This window comes from Saccoglossus kowalevskii, chromosome 1 (genome assembly GCF_978046115.1).
Source record: "Saccoglossus kowalevskii chromosome 1, keSacKowa6.1, whole genome shotgun sequence".
NCBI classification, from domain to species: domain Eukaryota; kingdom Metazoa; phylum Hemichordata; class Enteropneusta; family Harrimaniidae; genus Saccoglossus; species Saccoglossus kowalevskii.
In genome coordinates this window covers 37,375,890-37,394,834 of record NC_140641.1, presented here as the reverse complement: position 1 = coordinate 37,394,834, position 18,945 = coordinate 37,375,890, and the positions used below count along the sequence as shown (strand labels likewise).

General features: G+C 36.8%; 2 protein-coding genes across 14 annotated transcripts in view; one reads left to right on the top strand and one right to left on the bottom strand.

The window, feature by feature from the left end:
* Positions 1 to 3,548, top strand: part of LOC100372343 (uncharacterized) — a 35,303-nt gene extending 31,755 nt beyond the window's left edge. For all 13 annotated transcript variants that reach the window (XM_085501789.1, XM_085501781.1, XM_085501765.1 and 10 more), the window contains 5 exons: positions 938 to 1,162; positions 1,507 to 1,550; positions 1,777 to 1,906; positions 2,105 to 2,158; positions 2,917 to 3,548. In XM_085501789.1, coding sequence (XP_085357915.1) covers positions 938 to 1,162; positions 1,507 to 1,550; positions 1,777 to 1,906; positions 2,105 to 2,158 — 453 coding nt within the window. In that variant the 3' untranslated portion in view covers positions 2,917 to 3,548. The remainder of the gene's footprint in view (positions 1 to 937; positions 1,163 to 1,506; positions 1,551 to 1,776; positions 1,907 to 2,104; positions 2,159 to 2,916) is intronic.
* Positions 3,549 to 7,439: 3,891 nt separating this feature from the next.
* On the bottom strand, positions 7,440 to 16,003 carry LOC100372190 (uncharacterized). The gene is made up of 13 exons (XM_002740204.3): positions 15,895 to 16,003; positions 14,585 to 14,675; positions 13,555 to 13,756; positions 13,329 to 13,438; positions 12,300 to 12,351; positions 11,934 to 12,050; positions 11,762 to 11,839; positions 11,504 to 11,632; positions 11,007 to 11,228; positions 10,618 to 10,658; positions 10,348 to 10,426; positions 10,108 to 10,227; positions 7,440 to 7,754 (listed from the first exon to the last, which is right to left on the bottom strand). Exons 2-13 carry the CDS (start codon positions 14,665 to 14,667, stop codon positions 7,725 to 7,727), a joined length of 1,263 nt encoding a protein of 420 aa, XP_002740250.2. The 5' UTR covers positions 14,668 to 14,675; positions 15,895 to 16,003; the 3' UTR covers positions 7,440 to 7,724.
* Positions 16,004 to 18,945: the final 2,942 nt, after the last annotated feature.

The following is an 18,945-nucleotide window of genomic DNA, read 5'->3' as shown; positions in this document are numbered from 1 at the left end:
ATACCGTCTCCACCTACACTAATCACTACCGCAAAGTCACAAGGAGATTTCTCATCCTCGTTCCCATTCATTTCTGCACTGTGGATGCTGCCAAACGACATGGTGTCAGGGATGGATGGGGATGGTGATAATGAAACCATTTCACCAGGGTAGGGGGTGGGTTGTGTTCCGTTTGTTCATACTTATTACTTATCATACTTTCCACAGGGAGGTCCATGCCATTGTCTCTTTGGTGACTTTTGTATTATTAATCCTAGTTTCAGTTCTGGCACTACCATTAGATGCTTTGCTGTTTTCCTCATTTTTTTCATTTGCATGACAAAAAATGTTGTCTTGGTCACTGGAATGAATTTTTTGGCATCCAAGATTCCTAATCAATTTTTAGTTAGTATTAATATTTTTATATTAGAATTTACAATATGCATTCCCCCTCCCTGTTCATTCCTAACTACCAAAATCTTTCATTTAATCTTAATTCTAATATCTATTTCTATACATTACGCCACCTTCGATGAAATTTTAATATCCATATAGCTTTTTTAACCCTATCATACTATAACCACCTCTTGATCTCCATTGATCCTTGCTGCACTAGCAGTTTTTTTCTATCCATTTTTTCACCTTATTCTTTTTTTTTTTTAAAAATGTGCAAAGACGTGCTAGATGGTTAAAGTCATTCACAATCAAAACTTCAGAATAAAAAAGGTTTAAAAGAGTGTGCAAAAAAAAAAATAACTGCGGCTGTGGACCTTCCCTGTAAGCATGAAACAAAGTGGTATGCATTTACAAACAAACATTTGGGATACCGGTTGAAGTGAAAAGGTTTCATTGTGAATGACCTTTGACCGGACACACTGGAACCCCTCATGGGGGGGATCTGTGGAATGTTTAAAATTTGATGTTAAAAAAGTACATTTTGTGTTTGTTTAAAATCTAGGGCTTGATGATGAAGAAAGCTCAAGATGATTTGAAGAAGGAGACTGAACAGCATGAAAAAGAGAAAAAGAAATTCGTAGAAGATCAGTTGGGAAATATTGAAAACTTAGAATTCATGGACAAAGACGAACTCACCGATTTGGTAAAGCAAATACATGAGAAGCTTACGAAATTCGAATCTGAACGATACGATCTTGAGCTGATCATAAGTAAAAATGACTTGCAGGTATGATAATCATAATAATTTTTGAATAACTTCTATCAAGTCATGAGGATTTAATTATTTTTTCATGGATTTATTCATGAAATTATTACTTGAAATGTTAATTTTTCTGATAACACATATTTCACCTGAGTAAATTTACTGACCCTAGCATGGGTGACCAAACTGCCACTTCATGAAAGGTGAAAATAGAATAACAGTGCTGCAGTATCAACCTTTTGAGTCTATACATTCAAAACTTGGTTAACAAAAATACTCCACCATTACCTTGTATGTTGACTGATAATAGTATTAATAGGGTTCAGATATTGCTCAGATATTTCATGTTATTACTTATTTATTTCTAGATTGATGAATTGAACTCTAGAGTGAATGAAGCTAGAGGCAAATTGTAAGTATTTTCTTATTGTCTAAGACACATATTTTCTTTTTCGTCAAAATGCTGTTCTAATAATTGGTAGGCTATTCTGGTTTTACTACTGCTGTTAACTTCAATTCGCTATAATTACATGTGTGGTGATGTTGAATTAAAAATTATAGTTATATAATGTTACCAAGGTAATAGTTGTAAAGAGAGTCATCTCATTTATATATTTTTTTCTTCTTTTATCTTTCAGTACAAGACCACAGTTGAAAAAGGTTTCCCGTGCAGATAAATTTGCTGGCTCAGTAGGAACAGAAGATAAAAAGGGTATTGATGTTCAGTTGAAGAGAGTTGAGAGAAAATCAGCATCTGGCGCAGATGATGTAAGTACACCAACCTGGTTATTAACTCTTTGAATGCCATACCTGTATATAATGGAAAAATCATCTTCATTTCTTTCAAAATTATCAATGATGAAATCAAAAAATATTAACAATTTGCTGAAAGTATATGGATGAACACTGATCACTAAACTTTAAAATGCATTGCAAACTAATTATTTTTTTGTTTTTAATCATCAGGACAAAGTTGAAAAAGTAGATCTACGTGCTGGTTTACAGAAAGTTGACAAATAAGTGAGTTTGCTGATCCTTTTGTCCCATGTTCTCAGTTATCATATTTGATGTATTAGAAGCGCATATCAAATAGAAACTTAAACTTCTCATCACTGCTTCTTTTATTAAGCACAAGTGAACTATGCATGTTATTTTATTCCTTCATGCACAAATAAAGCAAATGTGCTAACATATCAACACATTTCAAGAAAGCTAGTTGAGTGATATGGTAAAAATAATATGGTATTGTAAAAAGCAAATATTGCTTATCTCATTTGACCAGTATCAAAGTATGAAGACAAGTTTATCAGATTAGCGGTTGTAACGATTATGGAAGAAAGTCCATAATAGGATAGTAATAATTTCTGATAATTCTAAAATCTTCTTATAATTTAAAGACGACTGCTCATTAATTTTTGTTTATTGGTGGTGTAGTGTAGTTCAGTTTGTCTATTTGACTTTCTATAGACTAAATCATCACACAACCCAATTTTATATTCATAATTGTGGCATAAAATCACTACTTTGGCAATGTTATAGTAGTTAGCATGTTTGCCTCGTACCGAGGAAAGTTTAGTTTTTATTCTCAGAGCCAATTGCTCACTCAGCAGTGTAAATTCAATAACAGTCTGCTCTGACTTGAAAGAAAACTATCTATTGTCTAATATCAACCTTATGTGTCCCTTTGGAATAAGGCTTAGATTTATATGTAAGGTGCTTGAAACTTTGTAATTTATGAACTTTGTTAATTAATCCAAATTATTCATCTTTTTTTTCAGACCTCTGTTGAGCGCCACTTTCATGATTCACCAAATTCCTGACAAGTCCACCTAACTTAGTGACCCAGCTTATGGAAGATGCATTTGCAATTAACCAATGACAGTTCCTGTAGATGATACAAATTCTACATACTTAGGGAGTAAACCTAAAACAATTTGTACACACTTAGGGAGCTCATATTAAAGTTAGTTGACATTTTACATCCCCTATTTAATATTATATAGAAACAAAAAACAGCTTATTCAAAATTGTTTTATTCATATTTTTTTTTTTTAGAATTACATGCAGGTTGTTACTAGTGTAGATTTTAAAATTGATAATAATGGACAATGTAATCTGTATTTCATATTTTTATGAAAGCCAAAGAAGTTGATCCTGAATGAAACCCCCTTTGCAGCAGTAGTTTAAAAGCGGGGTCAGAAATGTAAAAAAAAAACGTAGTCAGCAATATAGTTGTAAGTTTCAACAATTTTTGTATCTTGCCAGTCGTGGGAAAAAAAACACTTTTTTATTATCATTATTCCATCTCAGTTTTCATTGTCATGTTCAATGGTTTTAGATGAGTGGCCAGATCAGATGCTTATTTTTGTCATACAAATAAATCGCAATAAACCTGGCAATAAAAACGAGACTCTTTGTGACTTTTAATTCTTCATCAAAGGAGTGTCAGTTTGTACGAGTTGATATGTGCATGTTCATCTGAAACCATTGCATGTTTTTGTTGCACATTATTTAACACATTTTAACATACTAACTTCTAGAAACCTAGATAATATTGCCATTATTGTCTCAATATCTTTTTCACCTTCTCTTCTGGATCTGTTAATTTTGCATTGGTATTATGTTAGATTGCCATTTACTGTTTACATAGGTAGTACATATAGAATTGTAGATAACATTTAGCTTCACCATATTGAAAAGGTTATGTAAGTAGATGATTTTTGGCTTTATTCTATTGCAAAGAATCATTTATGTAGATAACATCTGGCTTTATGGCATTGCAAAAGGTTGTATAGGGAGATATTTAGATTTGTAACAAAATTATTTTTTGTACATTACTAATATTAAGTTTTTATGTAAATCAATTGTCGAGCTATGGCTATTTTTTTTTAACTTTTATCATGACCGATACACCTATTAGTAAGACATCTTATTGAGTGAGGTTTTAGTAATAAGAATTGAGAGTTTGAGAGAACTAAGTGACTGCAATGATTCAGTCTCAAAAACTCAATTCACGGTATTAGTATAATCCCATAGATAATATAAAGGTACTATGTATCCAAAGGATGACAAATTGGAGATGCACCATGTCCCAGTTTCTTTGCATGAAGAGATCTTCAGCATTGAAGGGCAGATTAATGATCGTCTAATTATATCTGATCCAAAGCTGTGAAATAGTGTAAACAATTGCGCCAATTTGGCAGTGAAAGAACCGAACAGTGCCTTTAATGTATGATAATTCATATTCATAATTTTATCACCATGCCAACAATAAGTATGTCTGGATGTACCATTACAGCTGATATTATTTTCTATATAATTATTCATTTTAAATGCCAAAATGAATAAAGATTTGACAGTAAAACTGTATATTGTTTATTGAATCATGTACACTTAATACTGGCTATACATATTGCACTTGGGCTGGGCATACTCGCATATTTAAAATGTTAGATATGGTATTTTATATTCAGTTTAACTGGTATTCCTCATGATGACACAAATACCTGGATTACTGATCTACCATTTTGGAAAGAACTAAAACTTACACTGAACAAAAAATTTGTTAAATCTTTGAAAATTGTCCAATGTATCTTACTTTAGAGCCATTTATTTTCATAGGAATTTAACTTCACTATTTTTAGCATATTCACTGGATTTTTAAGTTCATGAATTTGCCAGTAGCAATTGATTGAACAGCTAGACAATTGTTAAAGAAGTGATTTTAGTCATTGATTAACTCATACTTTTATATATGACCGTCACATATGTAATAATACAGAGATCATAAAAATAATGATTTAAAGCATTTACCATAATTTATTGAACTATGGAACTGTCTCAGAGAGTAGTTGCAAATATGCACAATTGTGTATGTTCATCACAATTAGCTTTCTCACTTTGTATTATGTGTGAAACACCTCCCATGGATTATTGTGATCCCCATAGAATCTGATGAAATCAGTAACAAGGTTGAGCTGTCACACCTCTGTGATTGTGATTGCACAAGCTTGAATGGCTGTAAAGAAGTTAAAGCCACATCATAGACCTTAGAGAACAGGGACATGCAATTGTGGGTATCCCTTTCATGTAACCTTAGTTATAATCCTCTACCCAATTAACACCTCAAAGCAACTGACAATAAAGCTATGTCAACACCACTGTTACATTCTCTCCTGTCATGGCTGCCAGGGTTTGTAGCCAAATTTGTGGTTAGAATATAATGAGAAAAATTACATTTGATCAAAACTGAATAGCCAAGTCCAATCTATTGATACGAGTAAAGTGAAGTGTTCTTTGCAAAAAGTTCCCATTCGTTCATTCATGCATGCATGTATGTTCTGTATAACTTGGATACATCCCAATACTAGCACAAAGCTGAGTACCGTAATACAAAATCCTGGTCCAGGCTACAAATATGGAATTATACGTACATAAGGTTCTACAGCCATATGCGATTCTTGCATCTTCAAGGCCATTGTAAAGCTGTATGTGTGTGCCAACAATTGGGGTATTTCTTCCTAACAAAACTGTATGGAATTTGATCACTTTTTGAAGCCAATTTGTATGAAAATCAGTCTACAATGTCAATATTCATTGTCAGAATAAGTCCCTATAACCCATAAAAATCAGATAATTCATATCTACATAACTGGTGTAAAAAAAAAGGAGCAGTCTGAAGGATTATACATTTTTTTTAAATGTTCATCTCAAGCTCTGTAGAGATGAGCTTTACCAGTTGTAGGTGCAAGTGTTCTACTGTGGAGCTCTGCTAGTTCTATGTGCAAAATGTTAATTCTTCAAGCTCTGTTGAGGGAAGCTTGGTCGGTTCATCCTTCAAGCTCCGTGGAGTGAAGCTCTGTAGAAGAAAGCTCGACCAGTTAAAGGTGCAAGTGTTCGTCCTTCAAGCTCTGTCAAGGGGAGCTCAGCTAGTTCTAGAAGCGAATGTTCTTCCTTCAAGCTCGGTGGAGGGGATGCTAGTTCTAGATGCTAATGTTTTTTGAGCTCTGTGGAGGATAGCTTGGCCAGTTCTTGGTGTACCTCTCTAAGCTCTGTGGAGGGTTTAAGTGCAAATTTGCGTCTTTCGACCTCTGTGGAGAGAAATTTGATATGTCCTAGTTGCAAGTGCTCATCTTTCGACCTCTGTGAAAGGGAGCTTGGCCAGTTGATGTGTTCATTTTTCGAACCATGTTGAGGGAACTTGAATAGTTATGTTACAGGTGCAAGTGTTCATCTCTAAGCTCTGTGGAAGGGAGCTCGAGCAGTTCTAGGTGCAAATGTTCGTTTTTCGAGATCTGTGAGGGGAGATTGACCAGTAGTAGGTGCATGTGTTCATTTTTCAAGCCATGTTGAGGGAACTTGAATAGTTACTAGTATGTTACAGGTACAAGTGTTCATCTCTAAGCTCTGTGGAAGAGAGCTCGAGCAGTTGTAGGCGCAAACATTCGTTTTTCGAGCTCTGTGGAGGGACGTGAACAGTTCTAAGTGCTAATGTTCATCTCTAAGCTACGTGGAGGGGAGTTTGGCCAGTAGTAGGTGCAGGTGTTCATTTTCTCTCGCTCTGTGGACGAGGAATCGACCAGTTCTACTGATATGTGCAAATGTTTGTCTTTTTGAGCCTGGAAGGGAGCTCGACTAGTTCTAGCATAGGGAGCCCAGGAACTATAATCAACTGTAGCAGTCCCTATGGGGGGGGGGGGGTATCGGCTGGTATCTAGTGTAAGAAATAGACCCTATTTCGTTCGTCTTTCGAGCTTTTTGGAGGAAAACATGACCAGTTCTAGGTGCAAGTGGGGGGCTTGAAAGTTCTAGGTGCAAGTGGTCGTCTATATGTGCAAGCTGCTTTGGACAATGGTCATATTTTACATTATGTTGCAAAATGCTGAAGTCACAATGCTAGTTGCCATATTTTCAGCTAGACAACTACATATAATTGTCTTGGTGTTTTAGCAGCTCGACACAACATTCCTAATGTATTGTTTTAATCATGTGACTGTAAGTTGTTCTGAGCTTTCATATTCCGCGACTCAAGTGTTGGCTTTTTTGCCGGGTAGATAGTAGACAAGTGTTGGATTGTAAGCCGTGTATCAAGTGACCTCCTCTATTTTGAAACATAAAATTTACAAATATTTATTGAATTCTGAGCATTTTTCTAGCTCCATTCTCGGCAATTTAAAGAAATACCGTCGTCCATGTTGAGGGGATAATCGATAATCATTGACAAAATCTTAGTTGATGAGATTCAATGAAGAATGCAAGCATCGGCATAGATATTATCACAGCCAAGAATCCTGATCAACCATTATGTTGTATATACACAGAACATTTTTTATTGCATAAAAAAGACGCCTTATAACATTGCTGAAGTACATTTAAAAATTATATGAATACAGGTTGGATGTAAAAGAGTGCATGTTATTAATCCCTAAAACTAAGATGAAGAAGCCCCTTGCAATCCAATTCAAAACGGATATTGTACCAAAGTCGCTATTAAACTTATAATATCCTTTCACAAATGTATATAACAAAAATGATTGTTCCATCTTGAAACCTACAATATAATTCAAACATTCAGTATGTAGTTGTTTCAGTACAACTTCTTTTTTGATGGCAGTGTCTGAAAAAAACAAATAAAAATCAATCAGATTGGTACATGGCACGTGATTCAATATATTGGACGCTAGGATAAATTAAACAATTATATTTTGATCGATAATGCAGGTTGACATACATAATCAATCATGATTTATCTTGCAAACAATAATAGAATAATGAACTAGGAAATGGAATGCGCATGCGCTTTTATTTACTAGTACGTACTATTAATTCAAGTGCGTGTACGTTCGCGGCGTAATGTATTGTTAGTTGAGCGATTATTAATAATTTGTTTAATTAAGTTTACGATAAATAGTAGTAGTAGCCCAGAATTTTAAATCCGGTTTTGTCCCCGAAGACGAGGGTGGCCGGATTCACCTTAAACTAGTGGCAATCGCTCTTACCCCCTCCCTCCACTTTGCACGATTTAAAACATCCCTCATCCTCATTCCAACCTTCCCACTCTCCTCCTCCACTTGCATCTTCCACGTCTTTTTTGGCCTTCCCCTTTTCCTTGGACCACTCACCTCTAAATCAAGGGCCCTTCTTAATACATGCCCATCCTCCCTCCTCAGCACATGCCCATACCAACGTACCCCATTTGCCTTCGCCAACCGATCTACCGCTTTCTTCAAACCCAACATCTGCATCAAGTCTTCAATTACTTTTCTGTCCATCAACTTCACCCCACACATCACTCTCACCATCGCTCTCTCTGTCCTCCTTAAAATACCCAGCTCATTTTCACTCAGACACCATGTCTCGCTCCCATACAGCAATGCTGATCTCACACAACTCTATTCCTTTCATCTCCAAGGGAAATCTCTTCCCATATAGTAGCTCTCCACATTCCCTAAACTTCACCCAGGCAAACCTTGCTCTAGCTGTCACAGCCGCCTCACACCCACCACCCACACTTACCTTGTCCCCCAGGTATGTAAACTCCTTCACTGACTCAACCTCATCACACAACTTTTCTTCCTGTTCCACCACCCTTCCAATGCCATTCTTACATCTTCCACACGCAAAATCCCTTGCCAATCTCCTATGTATCCACTTCCCACATTTCACACACCGCACTGAATTTGCCTTTACCCTCTTTCCACACATGCCACATGGGTCAACCTTACTCACCAAGGCTTTCTCCTCCGTCCCACTCACCATCACTTTTGTCTTTCCCAGATTTACCTTCAAACCCTTACTCTCAAATGCTTTTTTTTCCATTTCACAAACTTCTCCCTCAATCCCTCCATTGTGTCATCCATCAAGACCAAGTCATCAGCATACAACATCTCTCTCATCAGCCCTTCTCTTGCGCTCTCTGTAACTACATCAATGACAACTACAAATATCAATGGTGATAGTACAGAGCCTTGATGCACACCCACATTCACCTCAAACTCCTCTGACAACTCCGATCCTACTCTAACTCTTGTCTTTGCTCCTTCATACAAACTCATCACTGCTCTTACCATTGCCTCTGGTATACCTCTCTTCCGCATTGCCCACTCCATCACCTTCCTCGGGACTCTATCAAAGGCCTTCTCCAAATCCACAAAACACATATACAGTTTCTTCCCTTTTGCACGATATTCCTCTTGCATCCTCCTCAGAATAAACACTGCATCAATTGTTCCTTTCCCTGGCATAAAACCAAACTGCATCTCATCCACTTCCACTAATTTCCGGATTCTATTCACTATCACGCTCTCCACAATTTTCATTGCATGCTCTAATAGTTTCACACCCCTATACGCACCACAACTCTTTGCATCCCCTTTTCCTTTAAAAATTGGTACTACCACACTCGCCTCCCACTCCTCAGGCATTCCTCTTCCATCTAACACTCTCTGGCATAACTCCATTATCACATCAATCCCTATGTCTCCACTTGCAAAAATCATCTCCGCGCTCACTTCCGAGGGTCCAGCAGCCTTTCTAGTTTTCATGTCTCTGATTGCCTTCACTACTTCTTCTCGACTCATTCTTTCAACTGGCCCTTCCACCAGATCAGCCTCCACATCCTGATCCCACTCATTCTCCTCATTCATGATTTTTTTCCATATGTTCTTTCCAGACTTTACTTCTATCTCTCTCACTAAAATTCAACTTGCCATCACTTCCTCTCATACATCTTCCCCCTGTAACATCTCTTCCATCCCCTTTCATTGCCTTCACTATCTTTACGATAAATCATAATCCAATATATGTATATATTGTAATACTAAAAATAACTATTTTTTTCTTTAATCAATAAATACGGAATAGAGGTGAGGGAGAAGTATCAATTTATAACGAAACTACATCTGCTAACAATACACAAGAAAGCCCATTGCAATACAGTACAATTGTCGCCAATGATACAATTACATTACCTTCGGGTGAGATATCCCCTGCTCAAACATCGCAAGACGCCCTTTGACTCCTCCTCTACCCAGAATGCTCCCTTCCTCTCGCTCACGTTGATAGTGCGATTTTATAGTCGTGTTGGCGTTCTAAAATGATGTCAACGAAATAACAATATGAACAAATTTATATATCACATTCGATTAGAAAAAAATGTTATATAGTCAACGATTCAAGGTTTTGGTCAAATTTACTTCCACGTAACCTACCTGATCTTCTGCCAGTGTGTCTCTAAATCGGCTGACACGTGACACTTGTCCAATACTTAGCATGTTGAACTTATTCGTCCTGCAATTTAACAAGATAAAACACACCAATTAGACGTTGTTTGGTAAACATAACATACATGCGATATTAGGATCCGTCTAAATTTACATGCTACGTTAACCGTACAAGTGTATCAATTGTCATCACTTCTAGCTCAAGCACGGACATTAATTTCACGGTATTTAGGGTGGGGCACGGCTGATAGTACTTACACATTCTTCATTGTTTTCAGTCTAGCATTCAGTTCATTAATCTGAAGAACAAGCAATTACAACAATATTCAATATAAGCGTACACCTTACCATTGTAAGCTCACGGCGAAGACCTTGCAGCACGCCCGCCCTCGAAGGTTCGCCGTGGGTTGACAATCCCATGTGTACTTATTGCGGAACAGACGTTGTAATTTAGCATCAGTTACCTTCAGAGTGTACATAATCTGCGGTGTATATTATTAGTGTGTATTTTGCATGACGAAACACTCGACGATCGCTGTTGATATGTTCTTCAATGGTTGTATAAAATGCAATTCAATGTACCTAACAAATAACTTAAAAATTTCATAAAAATTCCCTAAAATATATTTGTGTGTCATATTACGTACGTCATAGTTTTGTCTTTTCTCGCGTTGTTTTAAATCATATACTGTGCCGAGTGTTATCGCGAGACGTGCATGGAAATCTTGAGCAACGTCAACCAACTCTCGTCGTGAGGTTCGGTCACTGAGATCCAACTCCGGCACTCTCTCTGACATGGCGGCTTCCTTTTGTCGTTTCAGTTCGGACGAGGTCTTGTGACCATCTTCTTTGGCTCTGCGTATGTTTTCCTAAAAGAAGCAGGTATACATGACAATGAATAGTTATTCAAAATGTTGTAATAATTATTGTGGTTTTACCATAGACCCCAGAGCCTGTGTTATCTGGTGCCTTTACATATCAGAGCACACACATACGTAGTAATACGTGACTCGGCGAAGTAATACAAAATCAATAACCGAAAATTAAAAAAAAACGATAATATCATCACAGCTCCTAAGATAAACCATCACACGAGCACAATGCCCTTATATGGCATTAAAATATATGGATGTTAGCAACTCACCTTCAAGTTCAAATGCTTTCCTATTTTCATTATTACTTTGTTTTTACTTGCATTTTCATTATTTCTTCTTATTTCTAATGCTTGTTCTTTGCGTATTTCTTCTTGTTCTTTTCGATGACGTGCCTCCTCCTAACAAATAATTGTGTTATTACAAATGTTTTATATAGTCTTGAACCTGACCACATATAGGAATTGGTTAAATATGCGATCAAAGGCGAAAATAATGAATATTTCAGTTTAACTCCGGTGTTAACTCACCTCCAATTTCTCTTTTATCTCTTTTTCTTTTTCTAGTCGGGCAACGTTTTCTGCTTCTCTTTCCCTTTTTCTCTTTTCCTGCACAAAAATATTTGTTTCTGTTTAAAAGACAAACACGGTTTTCGGTGTTTCTTGGAACTAATAATTATGACGGTTTTAACGGTTAACGTACCCTTCTTTCTGCCAATTCTAAAAGCTCCATACTTTTTCTTTCTCTCTCAGCTTGTCGTTGTTCCCACAATTCTTTCATTCGCTGTTCGTCGTCCTGTTTTAACCTCTCGTGCATTTCCTAATAAATGAATCAGTTCAATGAATGAAAGAGTCAATGAATAAATCAGACCAAATAAATGAAACAATGAGTGTGTGAGTGAGTGAGTGAGTGAGTGAATGAGTGTTGTGTATTATATATCGTGAACTTGCATGTGACAACAATAACTGTTGTACACACCCCCATACAACATACGAAGGATGTCTGAGAAGTACTAGTATGTACTAATGTGAAACTGAAAAGTAACGCATTCTACAGAAACTCGCTTACAGCAAATTCAGTTTTGTCCTCTTCTCCTTCTTTCGCAGCCACCAGTTGCATTCTGAAAACGGTATGAAAGTTACGCTATAATTAACAAACTGACCCCAATCTTAGTGTGATTTGTTGTTTTTATATAATTATAATAATCTTCGAAATGAATGAGGTGGTCATCAAACGTGTCTTGGAGGCTTACTTTCCTAAGGGTAAATTCCTTATAGTTGTAAAAATACAAAACAAATATACTATGATCGATTCGATTCTAAAATGCATCGTTCCTTAAAGAAAAGCCCAAGTATCTGGCAGTATGGCGAACAAATGCATTGCACGCACCGCTGAATATCCGCCCTTCAAACAAGGTATGGCTAATCAAGCCTTCGGAGTTATCGGGGTATATGTGTACAAACACTAAATGTAGGCATCATTACAAGTACATGAATATTTAAATATGAACGGCAGGGAAATCCACAATTTTTTATACAAGCTGGTAACCTATAAAGGCTGATTTTCGGGTGTTGTCAAGGTAATGGTATGACCTAGTGTGACCTGCCTGTCAAGTTTGACCAATATTAGACCCCCCCCCCCTCCCCCCAAAAAAATCACAGAAAATTTAAAAAGGCGTTTCTGAGGAAACGTTACCCCAACCAACTTCGAGGTCTAATTTCTCGGCTATGAAAAAAAAAGATATAAATAATTGGAACTCTGGGCCCATACTTAGTAAAATGAAATATGTCCGAGGTTTTTACTCCAAGATTTGTTGGAGGAGATACATTTGGCGCAACTGACTAGAAAGAAGGTGTGACCTGCCTGCCAAGTTTGAACAAAATCGGCCCAGCCAAACAAATCACAGAAGAGTTAATACGTGAAGACGGCAAGAGTGATTATAATGACAATCCCAGCGGAGCAGATCGCCAATAATATCATATTTGGTTTTACTGGTAATACATATTTGTCCCTGCCTTATATTGACCGAAGTATGGGTGACCACTCATTGACTCGCCCTAAGCTATATTGGTTAGGTTGGCAGGGAAATATACTCACGTGCGTCGTCGTTGCAAAGGGCGTTGCTGTTTTTTCTCGGTCTCTTCATTTTTCTGTTCAACTGTCACTTTATTTGTGACCATTGCACCATTATTGACTATCACAGTTGTCTAAATTATAATCAGAAATCATCAACATTAAAAAAAATATATTATTAGCGCAGATATGTTGTGTGGTCAGTTCTGAATAAAATGTATCGATATATCCATCTTCCCTGCATACTTACACTGCTGCTCCACACACTGACATGTGGTTTGTCAGTCACGTGTCCATTCATGACAGCTGGTTGCTCGTCGATTAATTGTACTTCCCCTTCGTCATTTATCGGCCGTCTTCGTCGCTCTACGTGTGGCTCCTCGCCTTGGTCCGGATTGGGGACATGATTTGATACTTCTATTGCGGCTTCCGCGGCAGCTTTCTCGGCGGCCCTGTACGTAAATGAACATAGAATGACTGAATTGAAAGTAGAACTACAATCAAGGCAGATACAATGTACATGATCCAGGGTAATGTCACTTCTAGGAGTATGATGCATAGCTTCTAAATCGTAACTAAACCATGTCTCATTGAATGTGACTATCGCTTATATATACCTTGTTTTCTTTCCTCTGCTACCTATAGGCGTGAAATACGAATGCTGAATTCGTTGTTATTTGTCTATATTAGATAATTCTTAATCTTGCTTCCAAATTTGTTATATGAGTACACTGATTAGGCGCATATGAATACATTGTTGTAATGTTCACTGTCATCTACTATACGTAACCTTTAATGCTGTCAAACGTTTGGTGACAATATAACCAATGTAGCATATTGAAACATTACAGTGTTATCATGAGATGTGACGATGAGTTTTACGTTTTAACAAACTAGACGAATGGAGTTTGCCGAACTTTTACAGCTGTATTATTAAAACTCGTACTAAACAATTAATTATGATTGGGCAATTACTTAAGAAAATTGCTCAATGTTGACGATATATTGATATCAGGCTGAGTTTTTTTCTTGAACAAAAAGCATCGGTGGTTTCCGATTTCTTCGATAGATTCGGCCTCATGAATATTCATGTATCATGTAGATTAGCCAAAGTTTGACGAATATCTACCAAACTTGACGCCAGTTTCTTTTCTGAAAAAATCATTGAATATATCCGATGTATTGGATAATTTCGTACTAATTATTCACAAATTATGTATGTATATTGATGAAACTTTGGACAATTTATATATATGTAACCTAAAAGTTAAAAGTGTTACCTCGCTGCTTCGCGCATACGCCGTCTTTCTTCTCTGCGTTTTCTTCTTTCCTCTCTTTCGAAGTCAATATCTTCAGTTTCCATAGTTACAGCTGTAGTAATATAGAAATCAAAATTTAATTGAACACCTGCATTGTGCAATATATTTACTGTGTGCGGCCTCGTACTATGCTAAGTTGTCCTTGGGTGAGTACATGTACTAGTAACCATGGAACTATGTAGTAACCAATTTACATAGTTAAACTTGCTCATTGTTCATCCTAAAGTAACTGTAACCAATTAAATCCAGTCACTCAAAATGTTTGCTTTAGTATTTTGCATGTTTAGTATTATTATTTGTTATTATTCAAAGTGAGGTAAACATTTTATCGCCTTGATTCAATAAATGTCCCTAGAACTGTAGATGGGTTATACGGCAAATATGCTTATTAATTCATGATAACACGAATTCCATACTCATACTCATACATACTATGGCACCGTCCCTCAACAGGAAAGAGAAAGTGGTGACAGTAGAACGTCCGCAAATCGCACAATGAGTACGTAATTACACACAATAAATCACGATGTCACATTTTACGTAACCCCCTGTTCACACCTTTGACGTGACGTCATTCACCTGCCGAGAGTTTGCCATGGGAACCAGTGTTCATGGCTCGTTTATTTTTATATTGAATGAAAAAGGACCGCCAGGCCTCGTAAATTCGTAAATTGGGCGCAATGTTTACCCGAATGATTACAGCCACAGCCTCCAAGTCTGCATAGATGGACACTCACATATGACGGTTGTGTATTGGGAGTTAGATAACGTCTTGTTTAACCTCTATGATAACATAACAATACGTCAAGGCAGTTTATGTTTGGAGCATCTTTACTTCCATTATATACATGTCGCGACTTAGACGGATTCTGTTTGATTACATTAGAATAGAAACCCTTTTTGGAGCTCAGTGTCTCAAGGTTGAGACCGTTAATGGATCCCATTCAATTGAACGGCATTTGCATACTTTGAAAATAAGATGTTCGCAAAAGTTACTTTGATAGATATAGATATATATATATATTTATATATTTGTTTTTTAATGCACTACGCTCAATATGTATAGGGATACACTGCGCTTTCCTTGGGGACACACAATTGGTAATCGTGAGTATTTAAGGAGAATCGCTGGTTTCCTCTTCTTCCGAGTCACGTCTGATGAAAACTATAGAACGTCTGTACACGGGGCAAGGAGGATTGATTCCATCATGAATAGACTTGATGGAGTCTAGATGATGAAATTAAGGGGAAAAAATAGAATTCCCGCTTACCTGTCCGGTATAGTTCAGGAGGATTGAGATCTTGCGATGAGTGTTACACTACTCCCCGGATGCACGCGTCCACAAGTTTTACCCCTCGTTGAATGGCGTCGATTTCTTTAGACGAAGACTGCTTTTAGTGCTGCTATTGGTTAATTGTTCTTGTCGCTTTGTTATGCAAATTAGGGAGCGACTGCTGGCGGGCGAAATAGACAATTTGGGCAGCGACAGGCTACCATTATCGGGCTGGGTTGATGATGATTTATTGCTAGGGGTGCATTCCTGGTACACCATGATAAAGATAATTTATTACAACTTCCCCGCCAGTGTATATGACTTCCATGATGCGGAGTGAACTTTCACCTGTTAGGATAATATTGTTTCTTTCTGGATCTGACCTAGATATACAAATGAACACTTACCGAATACCACAGACCCACAAACCCTGGTCATTGCTCATGTGTATTCAGTCGCAAAATGAACAATGTTTTCGTTCGTGTATATTTCATTTTCAATGGCCACTATTAGGAACTCTAAATACAATACAGAAATCACCAAAAACTAAAAATGTCAATCCTGGAAAAGAATTGGGAAGAAAATTTAAAAAAAATTATGAAATCAATGAAATTTATGTTTGATTGGTGATAAGACATCACATAATTCTGTGTAGGTTAGTTTCAGGATTTATTGCCAATGGTGATCACAATGTAAGATGTTCTGCATGGACACACTCACTCACTCACTAGTGGTCTGAGTCTAATCCTAATTAGTAGACTCTTTCTATTTTAGAATACTAAATGTGGATTTCGTATTCTTGTAAATTATTAGTGGAATTTTGGAATCAGAATAACGCACCACGGAAGTCCTTTGAAGTACGTTGATGTTTGCAAAGCAAATGCGGTTTTAAATTCTCTATCTGTATGCTTCAGATGGAAACAAAATAAGTTAACAACTTGTAAAGCAGGGGACGATCATTGACAAGTTACGTATGAACACAGACAATAAATACGTGTTCACGTCTAGCTTGTAATAACACGTGTTTATCATGGAGAAGAAGTTGACTTTTCCCGGAGGTATCCTCACGAACTTTTATCAATTTGACATTATCATTCATTCTATGTTTATCCTCGGAACCACTCGGGACGATCTTTCTCTGCATTCGTGCGCCTGACATTTAATATGTTTACGCACTCAATTGAGGAATGGCCAAATGGCCGTAGGATCACGGATTTGTGCTTAATCTAAGCAATGTATGTTTGGTTCTAGTTCATCGATTGGTGAGTTGTTTTACTGAGATTTGCCTGGAACACTATAAATTTTTAAATCCTCACTGCGTGTTTTTCGATGAAATACTTGACAGTGTGTATCTCTTTCATCGTTTCCCTATAATTATAAGACAGCACATCATTGTACGGCAATTTTTAGACTGATTTTATTCATCATTCTAGCCTAAATTTGACGTTTTCATAAACATATTTTAAAGCGGGTGATTTAATTGTTCACACATCTAATAATTGGTTCATTCGAATGTGTCTTCGAAGTTTCATTTCACTCCAAAATTCGACTATCAAATAAACGTTTTTGAAATATGAACGTACGTCTTGATATGCCCCAGATCACATACCGCCTAATATGCCACTCCCCATACCACTGAATGTGGGATAACATCGTTCATTTTTACTGTAAATATTGTATTAATAATAAATATTTCTCTAAATAGATGAAATAAAAATGTTGTTATTCTATTCTATTTTTAACCTAGGGGAATCATATGAATCAAAACAGATAATATTTCAGTGGAGTAATATTAGTATACAAGTCGCAAATGATCGACGATGTTGTTTTTTTTCATTATTTTCCATACAGTGTGTTTTTAATGAAAAGTTAAATGGTCGCTTCATCACAGTTTAGTGTGGCAGCTTTTACCGAGATGCAACATTAATATTTGGACCATTGCTTACTGTAACCTTACAAGTAATACTGCATAACTGAGTGCATGCGTATCCCGTGAGGTGAACATGTAGTCTTTTCAATTCTATATAAACAAGTTGATGTAGACTTGAAATGCTAATGGTATCCTGCAATCTTATTCTATACTTTTCTTTTAATATCTATCATATCAGATTCTATTAAAGGGCGGTAGTCGTCGCGCCGCGCATGTGCGACATTTGTGTTGATAAACATTGATTTTCCCACAAACCATTGCGCTTTTCAAATGAAATCTCAAGTACCAATTTTGCCTTGTGTCCCACTTGCACTAATTACCACCGGCGTCCCCTTCGATGCCTTCTAATCACCAAAAAATATAAAATTAAAGCTTGTTAGCCTCATAGTTTGTGCGCAAAATTCAAAATCGCCATCTTTGTTTATATCTCGCACATGCGTGGCACAACGAGCACCGCCCTTTAACCCATCGCAACCTTAGACAAGATTAAGACATGCAAATATACTGACGTGCATTTAACAAAACACGTAATATTTTGACTAGATTATGCAATTAATTATTGTACATAATATTACGTACTAGTATGAAGTATCACAAACATATTTTGCTCATTACACGTGTGTTTTCTCAACTACTTCTTCTAGTAACCGTGTCGCAACTAAAATGAGAATGACTTTCGGAGGAGATCAATGGATAATTAGGCTGAAAATAAGCATTTAATACATATATGGCATCTTAACTTTATATGTTATAATTAAATCAGCACACTTGTGGTACATTAGGCTAAAATTTTCATAAAATGGTCGGCCATAATAAATCATGGGAATGGCTGGAAGAGTGTGGCCAGTGCAATGTCTTATTGTACATTTATGTGTTGAATGTGCCAACATTCTGTTGCAACACCTTGCATGCATTTTCTCTCTCGGTGTCAAGCTTGCTATTTTTTCACCAAATCTTCTAGCCACCTTTCGTGATTTCAAATGGTCGACCCCTAAAAAGCTTGGATGACGCAACTGTTATCTGGCCCATTTTTAAAGCGGGAGGGTCGTCACCTGCTTACGATAACAACACACAAGTGTGTAGACGCTTGTTTGTAAACAATGATACGCTATGGCCAT